The sequence below is a fragment of the Habropoda laboriosa genome, unplaced genomic scaffold (genome assembly GCF_001263275.1).
Source record: "Habropoda laboriosa isolate 0110345459 unplaced genomic scaffold, ASM126327v1 scaffold26, whole genome shotgun sequence".
NCBI lineage: Eukaryota > Metazoa > Arthropoda > Insecta > Hymenoptera > Apidae > Habropoda > Habropoda laboriosa.
Genome location: NW_017100131.1, coordinates 288,809 through 308,458, shown reverse-complemented (window position 1 = coordinate 308,458; position 19,650 = coordinate 288,809). Strand labels below are relative to the sequence as shown.

Here is a 19,650-nt window from a genome sequence, read left to right as displayed (position 1 = left end):
TCATATGAAAGTAAAAAATGTCTTCTTTTCATTAGATATACTTATTACAATAGGCAAATAACTTATATTTGAGTAAAATTTGTATACTTATAGAATTCTATATGGTTACATATAGCTATTTAGGAAACCTTATATTCGGTTCGCCACAATAAAGTAGCATAGCAAAATTTTAATTTACAACTATTAGTATTACAATTAATGGAGATTATTTTTCAGTAAAAACAGTACAAATATTTGTAATAAAATTTTACTACCATATATAGCACTGTAAATTCGAGTTGTTTTATCTTTCTGACTATTGTTGCTTAACATTTGTGAAACACAATTTAAATAAAATTCATTGTCAATGTTATGATTAGGCGTCTGCTAAGTGAAAAATTTATTCTTCATATTTTGATAATTCTTGTAAAGGCAGAATAATTTTATGAAATATGCCCCTTCTGTTTGAGTCATTATATTAGCTGAATATATTTTTATATAGATTGCACGATGTTAACCAGTTTGTTTCAAGAAGCATCTTGACTAAACACGAAAGCATATACCAATGTCATTCATAGTGATACATAGGCACTATTTTTCTTATTGCACTATTGCGTGCATAGTACAAAAATGCTATCATTAATATTGTGCGATAGAATTATATTTTTTCCTCTTCGTGGAGATGAGCATTAATAAATTCTTTTTACATTTGTAGTTATTGTTTCATCGAACAGTTCCAAGTGAAAACCATTCAATTGTTTCAGTTGTCAAGTCAAGCCGTCCTAGTGGTAAACATATTCCACCAAGGAACTCATTTTCTTGTAGAGTATCGTGATTCCATATCGTTGCTTCTAAAGTTCTCTCTTTAATAACATCCAAAGCCATCCTATATTCCAACTGTAATGAATAAATTACATATTTAATAAATTTCATTTGTGTGAAAATAAAAAACATTAATTAATCCATCAGTTTAAATACATTACCATTTCCATAAATGAAGGATGGCAATTTTTTTTTACAACTTTTGTTTTTCGTTTTGTTTTCTTTGTAGGGTCAGGTTTCAGATAAACCTTAACATATGTATTTGGTTCTTGACTATTGGCTACTTTAGGCAAGCCTCTAGCATGATAGACCATTACATAGAATGCTCCACGAGTGTAGTGAAGAGACATTTTAATTTGTCCACTCTGTACATTATCTCTTACTCGTTTTTCAGCCCACCAATTGCCAACTAATTGAAAGAAAAGAAATAATCAAGTTTAAAGTATTTGCAATTTTTTAAAATACTGTGCAATCATTCTTTGAAAAATTTGTTATACCTTTTACTTTGCGTAAATGAATATCAGCATTTTGTTGATCTCTCAATAAAGGATGAAAGAAAGTATATACTAAATCACTTTGAGAAATTTCTGGTGCCATTTTGAATAAGCTTACAAAGAATTTCTCAATATCCGCTCGGCGTTTATCGGCAACTTGTTTTATATTAGATCTTCCAACACTTATACCGCTTGGTAAGCTATACAAAAGAAATCATAATTTATATCAATGTAATTATATTGCCTACTTATTTTCCAAAAAAATTGAATTAATCTTTTAAGTACGTGGGAAATGTTAAAAGTAGGGGCGAAATTTAATTTATTGTTGTGGATTTGACTTCAAAAGAAATTTTTTCTCATATCAAAGATTTTGGTCTGATTAGATAGTATGACAAAAGATAATACAGTTAAATGGTGACATTGCAATGCAAAATACCTATGAAACAAAGGGAACAATAAAACGTATTGTTTACGATTATTGCAACTGTCTCTAGTGTTGATTGTGCATTCAAGCTCTTCAGTTCTTGTATATTTTGAGGTATTTAAATAAAAATTATATATTAACAGGAAGTTATTTTTATAGGTATGTATTCTTTGTATATTCAGAATAAATATATAAGATTTAATTATTTTTAGAAATCAACGTAAAAAAATTCAATATGGGTCTTGGCCGATTTCGTGCTCACATATCTATACAACAAAAGTCATCCAAAAAGTTTTTTGTACCTGAATTTTATCGAAAGATATCACAAACTGATTCTACTAAAAAAAATGTAAATGATAATCTTAAGAAATCTGTTAATACGAATGTTAAGCCATCGAATTCATAATCTTAATAATGAAGAAATAAGATAAAATAATAACTAATTTGTACTGTATTCAGTACACAACATAGAGATGAGTATAGAATCTAATAAACAAGAAATTACTAGTAGAAAATAAAACTGCATTATAAAAAACTACTACTTAGTAAATTAATTACTAACTAATCACTGAAATACGCACTTTAATTTATATTGGAAATTATATTTACCTAGCAAGTTTTGCAAGAGGAAAGTGAATGCACAATTTTTGGTAGAATTCACAAAACTCCTTATATGATCGGAATAAATAAGTGGGATCTGCATGACCTTTTCGCTGTATACGCAAAATATACATGTAATATTTTTCGGGATCATATCGTTTTTGATATCCATGTACTTGAACACTCGTTAATTGACCTTCTTGTTGCATTCTGAAATTATCAAGTAAATACATTCAGTTCAGAATTAATATACAGTTATTAAAAGAAACATTAATGAACTTACGTATATGTACGCGGTATGAATGATAATAATGTCCCATCGTTATGATCGCCCGAAAATCGTAGTTGTGCTAAATTGTGTAAGAAAAAATTGAATTGTGTAAACCAACTTTTAAGGGAGCTTTCTATCATTCGAGCAAATGTTGCAGCTGCTTCAGGATTTGTTTGCTCAGGAAGAAGAGCTTTTTGTACATAACTAACTGCATCCACAGTCACACCAGGAATACCAGATGAAGTCATCTGTGAATTTGTGTAATTGTTCATTTTAGATTTGTTAACTAATTCTTTGATTTCAATGTTATTGAGCTTTTGTTGTACAATATGTAAATTACATAAGTCATTCATGTTATTTTTTTGAGACAGTAAACCATCCATTTTTAATGCTTGTTTGTTATACTTTGTTTAAATTAATTCTATTAGAATAACATTTACAATACATAAAATCACACTACATTAACAACTATTTGTTATTAGTGTATTAGTTTTCACATGTTTACTCTACTCTTAATTGAGTCAAACTGCTGCACGGTTCGATATTACGAGACCTCGTATGATAAACACTAATTACCAACGCATTCTATATATTTTAGCGTGATAGGCGGACCGCTTTCTGATAAAAGTGTGGATAAGTTCTTCCGTTTGCGGTTTTGTTATTCTCGTAACAGAATAAGGTTTTAAATTATGATATTATCAAGTTAAAAATAAATGTTTTCCTTTGTTGAAAAAAAATAATTGTATAAAATGAAGTAAATCAAATTATTGTTTCATAGTATTTTAATATAAATTTTCCTATTGTAACAGCATAAACTCCTTAACGTGTGTAATATAATATAAATAAACGTACCAGTCCAAAGAGATGAAGAATAAGGTTCCCATGTTTTCGCACGACGTTAAATGCTTGACAACATAAATCTACGAAATGATGAAATTTAGCTGACGGTTTATCTCCACCATTTATAACATATGCCATATCTGATGTTAATACGAATGGTGTTCTGTCCCTAATTAAAAACATGGAGCATATAATTATTTTCAATTGTAAATATTAAATGTACGAATATGAATATATTTACCTCTTAAAATTCCCAAACATTTGTGCATCACCTAAGAATTTTCCAAAATCAATATGAAACAGGTGACCTGATGTTTTTAACATAATATTATCATTATGCCTATCACAAATTCCTAAAATATAAGTAGCGACACTGTAGCCCGCGCAAGATGCAGTAAAGTTTTCTACTGCTCTTTCGTATTCTAATTCAGAAGGATTATGCTTTGCCAACCATTCAGCAATCGGTCGATCTTTAAACGATCCAGTTAGGCCAAATTCGACTTGTATTTTCCTTAAAGTTTCTGCATTCGTAACCATTTCTATCATACCACGTTTGTTACCAGTAGGCACGCATGCAAACGTTACCATTTTAAGGTCAAGACCCTCTTTCAGCCAAAGCTTATCCATAATACGAACCATTTGAAGAGTTAACATATCTTGTTGTAAATCATCTCCAACCTTCAAACTTACTTTAAAAATAGCCGGGCAAATTACATCGTCGCAACTAACAAAGTTGATTTTCAATGGAAGAGTAAATGATGGAAAATATGAACAACTTTGTACATTTATACCAAATACTTGTTTGCTAGGAGATAGTGGTAAACATGTACCATCATCTTCCATTAATTGACAATGTATATTCTGTAAACCAACTTTGAGCGCATCCATTCGTAATGAATCTTTCGTTTGTTTAATGTTTTCTGCTACTTCGTGGAGATTCTGTAAGATTATTGATTACATATTTAGCATTATTATCGTTAAATTTATGTAAAAAATTTAATATACGTAATGAAATTTTACTTTAACAAGTAATTGTTGTGTTAGGAAGCTGTTTCTCAATGCACCGCCAATGACTGCTAGTAATGCTCGTAACATCACCTGTAATCTTCTATGGTAACGTGCTGAGCTAATATTTTTATCGTCTTCTGGTGTAACTTCAGCAGAATTCTGAAAGTTAAATATACTAAATATATTTGTCTACTTTTTAAGGTGACATAAATCATTCCAATTTGAATTACCTGAGGGCTTTGTCCTGGTAATGCTTGTGTTAATAACCAATAAATGTGATGAGCTACCCGCGGAGAAAGTAATGCTCGTTCTAATAAAAATCTTGTAAGAGGAGACGTTTCGTATGTTTCATGCTTCAATGCTTGTAATAATTGTGGTAAATAATCTACAAGTTCATCATTACTCAATTCTCGAATCCATCCAACTGCCATTTCTCTAACTTTCATATCTGGAAAACTATAAAATATCTGTGATTAATTGAAGTTATTAATAATTTTACATTTATATATGAAGAACTAAAAATTACCAAGGTAATAACAATTGCAAAGCTTGGACAGGAGGCAAAGGACTCCATATTCTAAGAGATGCATGAAGATCTGGTAAGCATGCCCAATCCCAACTGTGAGCAGCTAGAAGTACCTTAGGTAAAGCTTCAGGTCTATCATGTAAATAATGTCGTTTTTCCCATAAAATTTCTCTTTCTTCAATAAGTGGTCTATCAAAAAGAAAAATAAATATTATGAGATGTGTTATCTGTATTTAGAATTTAAAAGAAAATAAAAAGTACCTTTGAAATGTATTTTGCTGTGTGATATCTATTAATAATTCTTGTGTATTCTGATCTAATGAATTGAAGTCAAGAGACTTTACATCATAATCTCGTAATTCTGTAGGGAATAATACCCTTCCTCCATAATCAGGTAATTCTAAACCAATAGTAGCATGTGTATCTCCATGAGGATGAATTCCAGGTGATGGAGCTGGACCTAATCTTTTATCAGCAATTGCTGGCCAAAGTGATAAGAAGAAACTTCCTTGACACATAACTCTATGATAAAAGGGAATATATAAGGAAACATGGACATAGTACATAAAGAGGCTTCATAGTAAAATCTTTTCTTATTCTGCTGGATGCAATTAATTACCCTTCATAATCAAAGAACTGTATAGCTCCCCACCCTAACTCTTCTTTTTGCATGGTATTTTCTGCTGACGAATTAGACTCATGTTCAGTAAGTTGCAATGTGCGACCATACAAAACTACCACTAATCTAGCTTCTCTTGGTACTTGACATACACTTATTCCTCGAAATTCTAGCCTTTTATAAAAAAAAAAAAAAATTAATTTAGAGATATAGAAAGTAAATTTTAAATAGTAGTTTTTAAAATCATTACCATGAATTAAATAAAATTCTTGGATAAAAATTAGAACTGACTGCCATAGGTTCGGACAAAACTGGATTTCCAACAGGTCTTGTTCCGTGAAATATTTGTGCTGCGACTATGTAATCATCATGCTTCCATGACCCTGGTAATCTGTGTAATGCTCCAACACGAACCAAAATTGTATCTAGTACTTCAGACGATATTAATGTATCTGTTATAGAGAAGCACATATGTGGATTAATCCTCTTCTAAAATTTATCATTTGAAAAAATGTTATATTATAAATTTAATATTTTTCTCACTTGTTGGAAATTCTCCTCTACTATTTAATTCAAAGTCAACTCTAAATGCATGACAGTAACTTTCTATAAGATCTTGTATTGCATCACGAATTTTTCGACAATGAGATCCAATGACATCTGGGAACTTCGTTCTTAAAGTTACAACAGAATAGTCACCATCTTCATGTAAAATTTCAGGTTTCTTGCATTCTATATTGGCAGTATGAACTTGAGGTAAAAATTGACAACATGCATTTACAAAATTATCAACAGCTTCTGTAATTTCAAATGTTTCTATGTTTCCCATTAATGCACATACTGCTTTTATTGCTTGAACAACACCACGAGGTTGTAGTTGTGGTAAAAGACTGGAACCATGATTAGTAGTTGCCAATTGTATAGCAGCAGTTTCCACCCGTTCTATCTCTTTTTCCACAGTTTCTATAATTATAGTAAAAAAAAAAAAAATATAATTAATTAACAATATTTGACCATTTTGTAGATGATGATAATTCCACACATATTTTCTGATTTCATACCTAATAAAATAAGAAGCGTATCATATGAAATAGGTTGTACTTGTTCATTTGGAAGAATATCTTCTAGTTTAAGACATTGATCACGATTATCATCTTGGAGCTATTAAAAAAATTAGATATGTCACACCAATAATTGTTAATTAAGATATTCTTATTTTTAAGTGGATACTTACTGTTCGTGCTATAGATCGTTTTATTTGTGCTTTAGTCAAAATAGCTAATTCAATGTCTTTTTCTAATTTGATACACTGATGTATATATTCATATTGAGCTAAAGTTGTATTGGGTGCAAAATACTCTGCTAGTCCCCACACTCTCAAACAATATTTTTCTATATTTACCGTATCTTCATCTTCTAAGGAACAAGCGACATTAAGAATGACATGCTCGACACTACAATTTACTGAAAGAAAATATAAATCATATATTAAATTCCTGAAATATATTTTATAAATTTTATATTAATTTATATAATTTATTTTAAACAATTTTTATGTATAGGCTTACCGTCACATGTAAACGAAATGGACGGAGTATTTTCATCAAAATCCATTAACTGTGGATGTACAACTAATTTTATACTTGTGCCTTCAGGATATAAGTTTTCCATCATTGGACTGATTACGTGTCCAATGTTTGTACTAGGATTATTAAACGGAAATTCACCTAGATATTTTTGATACATATATATAAATATTAATATTCCTTTTAAATACTGCAAAATCAATAAGTTAAATATATATATTTTACTAACTTCGTACGGATTTCACGATTTCATGAAAAGCTCTTAAATCACAATCGCTAAGTGATGGTCTGGTTTTCCTCATTGTTACATTTTCATATAAACGTGTTTGTCGTTTCTGCAAAAGAAGTTAAAGTTACTAAGATTCTAATTATTGTTTATTCATTTATATATTTAATCTTTTAGAATATTTACTCTTCTATCTAAAGAAGTTCTTCTCCTTTCAATAGTATTCCAAGCTGATGAATTTCTGGGAGGTAGTGGTGGTGGTGCAGCAGGGGAAACAGCTGGAGATTTTGCAGACTTTTCCACAGCAACATATACTGGATCTGAGTTAACACTTTCATTTGTGCTATACATGTAATCAAATGGATCAAATGGGTCATACACTGATCCACTGACTTGTGATTGTATTTCTGTTTAAACAAAATATATTATAAGATTGGTGTTATTACTATAATTGCTTAATTACTTTGTTGTACATATTGAATTATATTTTACATAAATATAAATTTTGATACAACATTACCATCTTTATGACCTTGTGCACTATCATTCTGATCCTCAGTCTTAACAAGTAATGGATCAAATGCTTCTAGTACACTGACTCGAACATTTGTTTTATCTTCTACTTGATCAAAAGAACTCAAATCTATAAGATTATTATTTGGCTTCTTTTCTATCACTTTTAATACATTTAGCTGCTCATCATCCGTACAGAATGTAGGTTTTTGAACACCACATACAGAAGGAGTAATACTTGGTCTGTAATTCATAGGTAATGGAGGTATCTGTAAAAAACGTTATAACAGCTTAAGAAAAATAGCACATATTATCTAAAATTAAACTTTTGTCATAAAAAAAGACTACTGATAAGCTAAAAATGAATATTTTCATATAGAATATCATGCAACTGATATCTAACTTAAAACACTTCTACGTCACCTGTGTAAGAAAATAATGTTTAAAATCATTAAGATTCCATGCAGGCTGGAATAAGAATTATCAATAAAATCATTGTTATAACAACAAAAATGTATTCCAATTTAAATGCTGCTAAATATTTGTAAAAATATAATAATGTGTATTACTTACTTGTGGTGTTAAATCAGGTACATTACTGCTAGTACTACTGGATCTTGACATGATAGGACTAATTTTTGGAGTTCCTGGTGAACAAGGTGCAGTGGAAGATCTAGGGCCAGGAGAAAGTGATTGATATCGGAAGTCCCGAGAATGATAACTTGCAGTGCTACTGCTGCGTGATACTTTTCCATGCTTTTTTAATAATGAGGGATGAGTTTCCCATTTTGGCTCTACAGATATTTTTCTATCATGAAACAGAAATAAATTACAATCAATATTTTAAAAAAGTATTCTTATAAGATTATTTTAATGTATTCTTACGGTGGTGGAGGTGGAGGAGAACAGTAATCACTGAGATTATCTTGTTTCACTGGACTTGTAAAATTAATCAGATCAGCAGTATGTTCTTGACTTGTTGTAGCTGTTGTAGATGTTGCTGAATTTCTTCTAGATGGAACTGGTGGTGGTGCTAATATCACAGCATTTTTAGATTGATTAGTATTAAAGGATCCAGGCCTTGGTCTGCTTCTACACTGAAATCTATAATTTTTATTATGTTTCAGTTAGTTTTCACAATAAATACAAAATTAATTATAAACAATTTATGATAATAATAAATCAGAGATGTTAAAATTTCATTTACTTTTCAACTTGTGGAGTATTGTCTTTTTCTGATGAACTACTATGTATATTACTGTTTCCTTTATGTATGTCACTTTGTGGAACACATTGTTGTTGAATATTATTAAATTCTGAACGTTGCTTTTGTAATTTAAATTTTTCTAATGCGAGACTTTCTAAACTTAATGCTTGAGCACGTTCCAGATCCTCTTGAAATTGACGTTCATAATCAATCACTGTAGAGCTTTGAGCACTTGTATTTCTATTGTAATGTGACATCTACAATTAAATTAAAAACTGGTTAGCACAGTATAGAATGACAGAAGCATTAGAAATGGATACATGTATATATGTATATCTAAGATGTACATATGATGTAAATTTGTATGAGTAAGCTACTAATGATAAAAATACATTCGCATCAAAGAAACATAACAGGAGAGTAACAACTCAGATCATTTTAACCTATACATGAAATATATATAGAAAGGTACTTGTGTCATATTGCCAATAAATTTGGCATTATTCTCTTCTTTAAAAGAAGAGAAATTTTAATTTATTAATATTCTAATAAGTATTAATTAATAGTGTTAATGATCATATATTTTTGACAATTGTGAAAAGCTATTATGAAACAATTAAAAGGTGTATGTCAAAAAAAAAATAATTCGTTTACATTGATTATAATCATAACACGTGTTCTGATAAAAATGAAGGAAATGTATTGTTGGCATAGACCTTATCGCTTAAAGGGTTTCATTATCAAGTTAAAGTGACAGAAGTGTTACGCATCTACATAAACAGATTTACGGCTCACCCTAGCATTATTTTCAACGAAATGTCTCGCTACCAAATATTGCAGAAAATCTTCAAGCAGAAGAACGATATAGTTTGTAAAAAAGCACTGTCACCTAATCAAAGAAATGACATTTTCGATCGCATAATCGGCCGTCGTGTACAAACGACCTACTGTACACACGTAGGTGTCTATACACAATCCCTCTATGAACGAAGAGTGCACTGACTTGAAGCTGCTGCCACCAATAGACAATGCACGGGCAGAAGGCACAACAAATGTAACTATCGTATGTGCAACGAAGTACTGTACGGTACGTATGTACATATACGATACGTCTTACAATCAATACAATGATAGTATGTAACGAAAGATTCACTGTGGTGCGGATGTAATTGAAAGTGGTGACGATATACAGTTAGGTTACATTAACTCTTTCCGGTGTATCGACTGTTTGGATGGTTAATCTGTTTAACCTGGACAGCGAACCTTATTTGATTAGAGCTGATTTAATTCATAGAATGTGTAGGATCACTTACAGTTAACAATTCCATTTTTGTGTTAGTAATATGAATGGCAATTGTGCACGCCAAGTTTGCAATAATTTTATTGTCAAATGGTTTTCACTTTAAGGAGAGAGGTCTATGATAAGTAATTTTACTTTTTTTTATAAGGTTATTAATATCCTAGCATTGTTGTATCATGTTTTTTTAATAATTGAGTTGGTATAAGATAGATTATGATTATTTGGGTACATATTGTTTTAACACACTATATTGAAGCTATTATGAATTGCTTAAAGATGTATGTACATATAATTCTAAGTAAAATAAACAGGAAATGTTCAAAATATATTTTTTATTTGTACAATATTTATTAGATCAGTACATCATAATAACTATTGATGCATAATATCTAAAATGTTTATAAAAATATAAATATTTTATTCTTATAACAACTTGGATCATTTTGTTAGGTAACAATAGTTAACTACAAGTACAATCCATTAAGATATTATAAAATAAAGTATATTCTTCAAAAGACTTTAATTACTAATGCATTGTATCGACATTGACAGGTAACAATAGTTAACTACAAGTACAATATACTACAAGATATTATAAAACAAAGTATATTCTTCAAAAGACTAATTACTAATGCATTGTATCGACATCTATACTTATAAAATATCATAATTAATTATAATATAACATAATGCATTATAGTGTAGTAAGTATTAGAAACGAAATACATTATTGGTGGTAACCTAAAATATCACTGAATTTCGTTAACTGTTGTAAAAAATGATAGTGATTAATAATTTTAAATAAATAACCAGAATGTGTTTATCTATTTCAATGAAATATAAAAGTAAAAAAGAAAAACATACGGAAGAAAAGATTGTAGAAAGTTCACATTTAAAATTGTTCTACTGGCCATACCAGTATTAATGTTATGAAAACAAAATAGTTACTAATATCCATATTTTTTTCGAGGTAATTTAAGTACATAAACGTTTTTCACATTTATACATGAAAAATTGTCTAGTTTTGTTAAAAACTTGGAAATTCAAGGACATTGTACGATCCTCAGCCAGAATCCTTTCTCACTCGTGGTCACGAGGCTTCGTCTGCTAAATTTGATCGGTATAATTGTTTTCTCGCATACTTCCACACGATGTTTTCTTAAGAACGATATTATCCCCACTTTGATTTGCAACAGTGCGAATCGCATGCCTGAAACAAACGTCATGTTAGTATAACAGTTTAATCTGTATGAGGTTATATGATACAGTGCACCATAAGTTATCCATCGGTAACGACTAGCTGCAATTTCTGATTTATCGAGTCATAGCTAATGACATGAATTAAGAGTTTGCTGACGTTGTAATACCTTTTATTAACACGGTACAATAATGCATGAGAATTATGACGTATCTATTTATACTTTTAAAAAATCTCTGCTAATTAAATTATCAATGCGTGCGTCGTTCTTATGTCAGTTGGCATAATTGTTAGCATAATAACGTTTATTTAGAAACTTGGAGTAATTGCAAAAAGAACAAGAGACAAATGTATATTAACAATTAACTTCTTTGACGGCGAATAAACATATTCTTATGAGCAATCTTGTATTTTTTTATTAAAAAATAAATATTAAAAATCAGAAAGTAGAATGAAAAAATATTAAAAAATTAGTTGAAATTGCTGTAAAAACTATAATTTTAAATGTAACAGGAAAAACTATAAAGTGATGAAAACAATTAACGTGAAATAGCAAAGTAATACTGTAACATAATGAAAAGTGCAGATTTAAAGTAACCGATTAAATTCTTTCGTACCTTCGAGACATGAATTCTAGCTACTGGATAACATTTATCGACACGATAAAGTAATGATGTAATCCAGTAAAAAAAATTGTAAAATCGTAAATTTTATTGACATTTTATTTTGTCATTGACATTGTATTATCTTTTATTTGGGCTGGAACAATTGTCCTTGAACGATCTTATATACTTAGCAAACATTACCTATGCAATTTCGTGGTCCTTCGCCAAATGGAAGATACGTATACGGGTGCCTGGTTTGTTTATTCTCTTCCGTAAATCTCTCGGGATCGAATGTCGCAGGATTTGGATAATAATCTGGATCATGGTGAAGCCCGTAAATCGGTATAATTACCCGCATGCCTGCTGGTAATTCGACCTTACTACCCGGTATTTGGTATTGGTACTCGCATCTTCGAGATAACAGTGACGCTGGAGGGTACTTGCGAAGTGTTTCTAAAAAGATAAAATCTGAAATAACAATTTATTTCTTTCATAGAATTAGGGATATTAAAATACGTTCTAGAAAAAAATGTCACGGCTGTAAATTTTGAAACTTCTACATATACTTTTTATATAATTTTAATTTTAATTTAGTTTTTAATTACAGCGTATATGTATGTTATTTAGACGATCTGATTTTTAAGAGGCTGTAACTTTAGCCGCAGATAGAAAGCAACTTTATTTCGTTTCGTTCCTGAGTGACCTACAATAACAACTTTTATTTAAATGGAATATGGATTTTCTTTTATAGGAGTGAGGGTGGTAGGTAAGGACCAAGCTCTAAAAGGTAATTTAAGTCGATGATGTAGGTGCTAGCTCAGACGTAAGGTGGTCCGATATTTGTCGAGTTCAAAATGAAGGCAACACGAAGAAGGTTTTGTCTGTCGATTTGCTAAAAGCATCGAATTAGAAATGGGCACGATACAGTCTGTAATATTGCGATAAATTCTAACTCTGTGAAATTTTATCGTAACTGTAACTTTAAAACTTTAAGATTGATAAAAATCTTTGAAAAGAAGGAAACTTTTATTCGACCATTTTCTAGCGTAATTAGCTGCATTTATATCGTACATTTAACGAGTTAAATTAATTCGCGTATAACAGGTAGGAGGATCGTTCGATTCGAAGTGAAACATCACACGGCGAAAACAATTGCTTTTTAAGTGGAGGCGTTAAGCAGATCCCAAGTTCAACTTCGTCTCTTTAAATGGAACACCATTTTATTTATATCTCACTGTAGGCGGGATAAGAACTTTTAATGGTCTATGATCCAAAGCAATTGAAGGTCAGAAACAAGAAACAATTTCTACTTATCATTTAAAGTGATAACATTCCGTATTTTACTATATTTCCTTATCTGGATTTTATAATCTCGAATTACCTTGTGCGATAGGTCGTTGAAGTTATCGTAAAAGTATTAGACATTTTAAGCGTGTTTGTAGATATAAAACTATACACATTTTAAACATATAGAGACTTAAAGCTGTACATATCGTAAACATATAGATTTTATTAGAAGCTATTTAATTTTATATTATTCGCAATTTTCTTAACATCTGTAGAAAGCAAATATTTAATCATGCAATATCTTCTTTCTCTTTCATTTTTCTACATATTTTCCAAGAACTTCTGAATACGAGTCGTTATCCGCAACATCATCTACGAGAAAACTTATCGAAGAAACGAATAATTCCAGAAGATCATTCCGGAAAACTGTGACAGTGTACGATTACGAGAATCACGTATGCATCAGCCGGCGGCAATCATAGAAGCAATCATTTTTCCAAGAAAACTCGTGGAACATTTCAAGGTATGCAATTTACGGGAAATTGGCCCGTGGAAGATCAATTTTTACCTGCAATCACCATATCGAGATACTTCATGTCTTGCACACCGTCGTAAGTCAATTTGCCATTTCTGCTGTCGATCGCGTCCTCTATGTCGCGTCTAGTTTTCTCCTGGATCTCCGCATTCAACGCGAGCTCGTGAAGGCAAAATGCAATGGTGTTCGACGACGTTTCGTAGCCAGCGGCGAAAAACACAAACGCCTGGGCCGCAATGCTGTTCTCGTCCAATTCTATAAATAACGGTGCCTTATGCGATAAAGCTTTTCAACAAAAAAAAAAAAAAAATAAAATCTCTTTATCGTTCGCCAGCGATTAGACGTAGCAATACACTCACGATAGGAACGTGACTTTATGAAAGCAGACCGATCGTAATTTCAAAAGTCACAAGTATTGCTCAAGTGAAATTATTACGAAGAAACATGTATGCGTACGTCATTCGTGAAAGAGTACGATAATGATTATTTTTACTGGAATAAAAAATAGCATAATATACCGTGTATCTGAATTCAAGATTAAAATACAGCTTTTCTTCTTCTTCTTCAAATCGGAGTCTTGTAATTGTGTTGTCGGAGTAATAAATTTTGCATTATTTATGTCAGATGTAGGATCGTTCATTCGGAATAATGACTAATATTTTTTAACGTTTTAATCTTATACGTGTTATGTATGCACGACCGTGCATTTTTTTCATTCTTTTTTTAAACAATGCTAGCTTTGTTAAGTATCTTATAGATAAGTGAAATGGGAAATGACGACTGGCATTAAATATGGATTTTAACGAAGAATTGATAATGCCTCTCTTGTGACACGTTAACGAAGCGCTTCATTAATGCAACGCACGATTTCGTTTCCATGTAGATGTGCGAAGCAGCTACGTGAATGAAGCTCTTCTGTCAATTTTATCTTGATTCATTTGTGGTTATGCAGTACATCGTGTTCGGGGCGTGCAATGAACATCTCGTATATGAACCGAAGGTACTTATCAATTATGTAACGTTCTTCTTTCATTGATATAATTAAGTTCCTCGAGAGGAATACAAACCAATTAGAGAAATGAAACTACCGCGTTCACAAATAATTTTCAAGTATTCAAGCTTCTATCTAACGTCATCTCGTTTATTTATCCTATTTTGAGTGATACAATATTGAAGCTACGTTGCAGAAATCTATGCTGTAACTCTTATCTACCACCATTTGTCAATACTTCACGTGCAAAATATAAAAATATAAGATCTAAATGAAAACGTAGATAATCTCAATTTCAACAAATTTTGTCGTTTAAGTTTCGCTTATCGTTTCTTGTTTTCTGCCCTTTACAAAAATTCGTTTACTTAGTCACGTAAAGAAAATGTTCACCGTGTTCCACTTCTTACTCGACATAATTTTCTTTGATTTTCTTCGAACAACTTCCCCACCTCGTGTTTCACATCGTTTTCTCCGATTATCTTTTCAAGTTCACCTGTGTAAAAAGTCGCAACACGACCTGTCGATGTTCGAGTTGCCCCGAAAAAAAATTTCCGTCGTAGCGAAACCGCACGCGACAGTATCAAACTCATACGACGAGGCCACATGTTAAGCCAAACGGGAACATTTTTCTCGTAAAGCGTACGATTTATCTTCGTACAAGCTAATCTATATAAACGATAGGGGCTCGTCGCGATACACCCGCTACACCGAGTTTATCCTGTTTCCACGCTTTCACAAGCGTCCCCGTGCTTTCCCTCCTCGGCTATCACTCATTCTCACGTCTAGCTAATTAACATACCTATTTCCTCGGTTGCCTCTGCGTCCTCGTCGTTACAGACCTGCCCGTTACCCGACTCGTTCTCCAGGGTACCTTTATTTTTCAATTCAATTAACAAGTCCATGAAATCGTGCCTCTTAATACCGCGTTCCTCGCGCTGGTTGATCATCTGCAATACAACGTCCTTGAAAAATTTTGTCACACCTGGATCGATCACCTGAACCCCGAGAAATTTGTACAATTTCGGCATGGCGGTTCTCAGCATCCGCCAAAGGGTCGCCTTGTAACTCGGCATGGAGAACTTTTTCGCCGCCTTGTGAAACTCGGATTCCTCGTCGGTGAGAGCATTTATTTGTATGCCGAAAGCACAGCTACCAATGACGTCTATCGTAAATTTCGCCGCCAACTCGCGAATCTCGAATGGCCGATCGGTCTCGGAGGACGTGTCGATTAATTTTTGAAATTCTTCGCCGCACTCCACCAGAAGGTAGAACATCCTTTTCAATTTGCCCGACGAGAAGGCTGGGGTCAGTTTCGATCGCAGGCTCTTCCATTTCTTACCCTCTAGATTGAACAGGTGAGCGGACAATGGGTCCTAGTAGGTGAAACGAGATGTATTATTAATTCGAAACTGTTTTATCGCTGTGGAATAATTCGTTGCAATGTAGTATGTCGCTTTTCTTTTCACTTTCAAGTATAACCCTTTGTCTTAAGATTTTTTCGTGACTATAAAAAATTTATTCAAATTGTTATTAACATTTTTGAATTGTTTGTTTTTACATATATTTGTCTTAGGTATCTGCAGTTTTGACATCGTGTCAAATAAAAAGAAGTTAAAATACTTTTTATAATTAATGTAAATAATAACTATACGTAATTTGCATTCGGTAAGCTTGAAGCAACAATTAATTGTCATTGAAGTTAGAGTCAAAATTCATGTTTATTTTAAATATACTTCTTTTATGATTTGCAACTACGAGCGTGACTTGTTATTGTAAGTTAAATATTCAAATTACTTTTTCATGAAAAATGGTGTAAAATGTTTTCATGTATAAATTTTTGGTTTAAATAACGATCGAGCAGTCAACTTGAATATCGAGTAACAGAAGAAATATATTCTCAACGTAAATTTCTCACACTTTTTGAATTTAGATATTTAATATTCTTTTTACAGTTTTTAGCGAAACCTTTAAACAATAAAATTTGGAATAGTCGAATTTCAAATAAAGTTACATGATTTTAATCATTACTTATTGTTTCCTTCTTTGGGTCAAAGTTCTTAAAAGAAACAATTTTTATTTTCCTCACCATTATTTTTTTTTTTCATTTAAAGAGTATAGGGGGAAAAAGGATGAGTGTCCACTTAATGTTATTTTGAGTGAAACGAACTTTAAACATCGAAGAGCTATACCGAACTTCTCCAGACATTATTGAATTAATTAACACTTATTTTACAGTCACGCTTGAAAAATGCATTAACATAGCAAAAAGGCGCTGTACAACTCACACTGCTATCGTTCTTTCATACAAACACTGATACCCTCATCTTTTTCCCCATGTACTGTTGTTATTTAAATGGCAATAACTTGGAACTTTTATCTCTCATCCCATTTCTATGTACAAAATGAATTCTAGAATAAAAAATACACCCACATGTACTCAAATATCAAAATAGGCAAAAAATGGACTCTCATCCTTTTTCCCTTGAACTTAAGGATGTAGAAGAATTATTTGGCATAATTATAAAAAATACTAAAGTGTGCTAAAATATCATTAGTTAACTGTGGTTCAAATTTAGATTGAACACAAAAAAAGGTACACTAACAAAAGAATGTGAAATACAAACGTAATATAAACACTGGTAAGATATTGAAAATCTGGAATAGTAAGCAACGCTAAATACAGTAAATTACAATTGTTAAATATAATACATCGGAAAATATTGGAAACTTGAAATAATAATTAGACACTAACTGTGAATTCGACAATATAGAATACAACTTCAAAATATAAAAAATTGTCAAATATTGAAAATCTAAAATGTATCTACTAATGAACGCTAAGTATAAAAAATAATAATTAGACACTGACTATCGTCAAAGATATTTTCACGTTGAAGATATACCATGCTCCGTTAATCAAATTAATCTACTCGTACAAAAATATTTTTCTTTTACCTGTGAGTTCACCGGTATTCCACGATTCGAGAAGCAAGCAAAATTTTTCACACAAATGTTCTTGACGAGGTCTGGATCCCGCAAAATCAGCACTGGCGATCTAACACGGAATGCACCAAAATACCTGTCGTCTTTGAACCACTCGTACATCTCCATTATACCTTCCGGTAGGGATTTCCGGAACAATAGCATGGGAGCGAAGTTTCCGAACAGTATTGTGGGCTTCCGAAAGGGCACGCCACGCTTCTCCCAAAAATCGTAGGTAGAAGTGAGAAAGCAGTACAAAATACCCACGAACAGCCCCAGCAGAAAGTACTGTTCCAAAAACTCTTTCAATATATTCCACATTTTGAACGCGATAGAATTTCCCTCAATTTATCGTATACTCGCAGAATTTCTTCTTTTTCCGTAAGTCTCAATATTTGTACATAACATTCAACACGTCCTCCTTCAGATTTTCTCGTATCTTTTACAGTTAAAAAAATTTGTAGATAATATTTCTTACACACAGTCACTCCCAAAAATATTCAAACACTACATTAAGCACGACGCAGGCAAAAATATTATAAATATAGAAATTTATCACAAAAAGAATGTCGAATTACTATGTTATAAAAATATTCAGACACTTAGCAAAAATAAATATTTCATACATTCCTATTATTCATATTTACAATAAAATATAGAAGTATTTACTTTTGCTAAGTGTAAGAATATTTTTATAACATAATTTCGCTTCGCAACAAAAATGCATCGACGCAATCCTCTTACATTTAAGCGAGATACATCGTTATCCAGTCAAACTTACTCAGTGTCCAAATATTTTTTAGAGTAACTGTATATACATGTATCACCATACTTCATTTTCCCCAATTTTAATACACAATCCTTCGATTTACTATTCTCTTCTTCAAAATTGACGCACCATTTCCATTTCCTTTTTTCTCTAACCTTGAAGCGCACACGCGATATTCATTACGTACCACCGCAAAAGATTCTTCTCTTCGTTATTTTTTCTTAGCGTCACAAGCTTTACATAATGCAAAACGGCACAGTGAGGTATTGGCGCGCGCGCCGGATATCGGTTCAGCGTTATCGCACCGAGGTCAACGTTAATTGTAAAACAAAGGATTGCTTGATGCGAGAGTATCGGTGGCGTCGAATTTCACAGCTCGATTTCCTCGATCAAATCCTTGGAACTGTTTATAGAAGTAGAAGTACACTTGCCGGCACGACTGACTCACGGGCACGCTATTTGCACTCCCTTGTTTCCCCTTGGTGGAAATGTCAGTGATGAATGCGTGCACTCGTCGACGTTTCGCGCGAGCACGTGATTACTAGTACCGTAGATTTACACGTTCGAACGTATCACCGAAGACGTTAATCGCGGATTACGTTCAACGTGATTTCTTTCTGCATTTTTACGTACCACGATCGTTCCACGCTAATTATTCGGCAATTTTCCAGTTAACGAATTACACGCCTCTTCTTCTGTATCACGTTTAATCAGGACGATGATGAGCCTGTCACGCTTTCACGCGCGATCACTGGAACGTGAAAATAACGCGCCATTGCATTTCAACAATTACCAGACCGCGATTATTCCAAGGAGAGTGGTGAAAGTTTCTGGTATTCTCGCGCGCACAACTCTGCGGTACTCTGTT

General features: G+C 32.1%; 2 protein-coding genes across 2 annotated transcripts; both read right to left on the bottom strand.

The window, feature by feature from the left end:
* Nucleotides 1-702: 702 nt before the first annotated feature.
* On the bottom strand, nucleotides 703-9,964 carry LOC108574021 (phosphatidylinositol 4-phosphate 3-kinase C2 domain-containing subunit beta-like). Its single transcript, XM_017936559.1, has 25 exons — nucleotides 9,911-9,964; nucleotides 9,116-9,372; nucleotides 8,794-9,012; nucleotides 8,482-8,716; nucleotides 8,332-8,376; nucleotides 7,916-8,177; nucleotides 7,582-7,802; nucleotides 7,399-7,504; nucleotides 7,152-7,310; nucleotides 6,818-7,047; nucleotides 6,645-6,744; nucleotides 6,127-6,546; nucleotides 5,834-6,035; nucleotides 5,584-5,757; nucleotides 5,226-5,486; nucleotides 4,965-5,153; nucleotides 4,669-4,894; nucleotides 4,451-4,597; nucleotides 3,672-4,369; nucleotides 3,443-3,599; nucleotides 2,603-2,838; nucleotides 2,329-2,529; nucleotides 1,299-1,495; nucleotides 963-1,210; nucleotides 703-876 (listed from the first exon to the last, which is right to left on the bottom strand). Exons 2-25 carry the CDS (start codon nucleotides 9,370-9,372, stop codon nucleotides 703-705), a joined length of 5,364 nt encoding a protein of 1,787 aa, XP_017792048.1. The 5' UTR covers nucleotides 9,911-9,964.
* A 1,494-nt stretch (nucleotides 9,965-11,458) lies between these two features.
* On the bottom strand, nucleotides 11,459-19,143 carry LOC108573778 (probable cytochrome P450 6a13). Its single transcript, XM_017936289.1, has 6 exons — nucleotides 18,795-19,143; nucleotides 17,987-18,452; nucleotides 15,831-16,404; nucleotides 14,074-14,295; nucleotides 12,420-12,671; nucleotides 11,459-11,625 (listed from the first exon to the last, which is right to left on the bottom strand). The coding sequence occupies exons 2-6, from the start codon at nucleotides 18,332-18,334 to the stop codon at nucleotides 11,459-11,461; spliced, it is 1,563 nt and encodes a 520-aa protein (XP_017791778.1). The 5' UTR covers nucleotides 18,335-18,452; nucleotides 18,795-19,143.
* Nucleotides 19,144-19,650: the final 507 nt, after the last annotated feature.

What these genes read in the sequence shown, in the direction of transcription:
- LOC108574021 (XM_017936559.1), bottom strand. Translation starts at nt 9,372, where the DNA reads ATGTCACATTACAATAGAAATACAAGTGCTCAAAGCTCTACAGTGATT. An exon ending in TAGAGGAGAATTTCCAACAA is followed by an intron (nt 6,036 to 6,126) that starts GTGAGAAAAATA and finishes TCTCTATAACAG; the next exon opens with ATACATTAATATCGTCTGAA. An exon ending in CCTCTTGCAAAACTTGCTAG is followed by an intron (nt 1,496 to 2,328) that starts GTAAATATAATT and finishes TCTTTTGTATAG; the next exon opens with CTTACCAAGCGGTATAAGTG.
- LOC108573778 (XM_017936289.1), bottom strand. Translation starts at nt 18,334, where the DNA reads ATGTGGAATATATTGAAAGAGTTTTTGGAACAGTACTTTCTGCTGGGG. An exon ending in GAATACCGGTGAACTCACAG is followed by an intron (nt 16,405 to 17,986) that starts GTAAAAGAAAAA and finishes TTCACCTACTAG; the next exon opens with GACCCATTGTCCGCTCACCT. An exon ending in AGAGGCAACCGAGGAAATAG is followed by an intron (nt 14,296 to 15,830) that starts GTATGTTAATTA and finishes CGTTATTTATAG; the next exon opens with AATTGGACGAGAACAGCATT.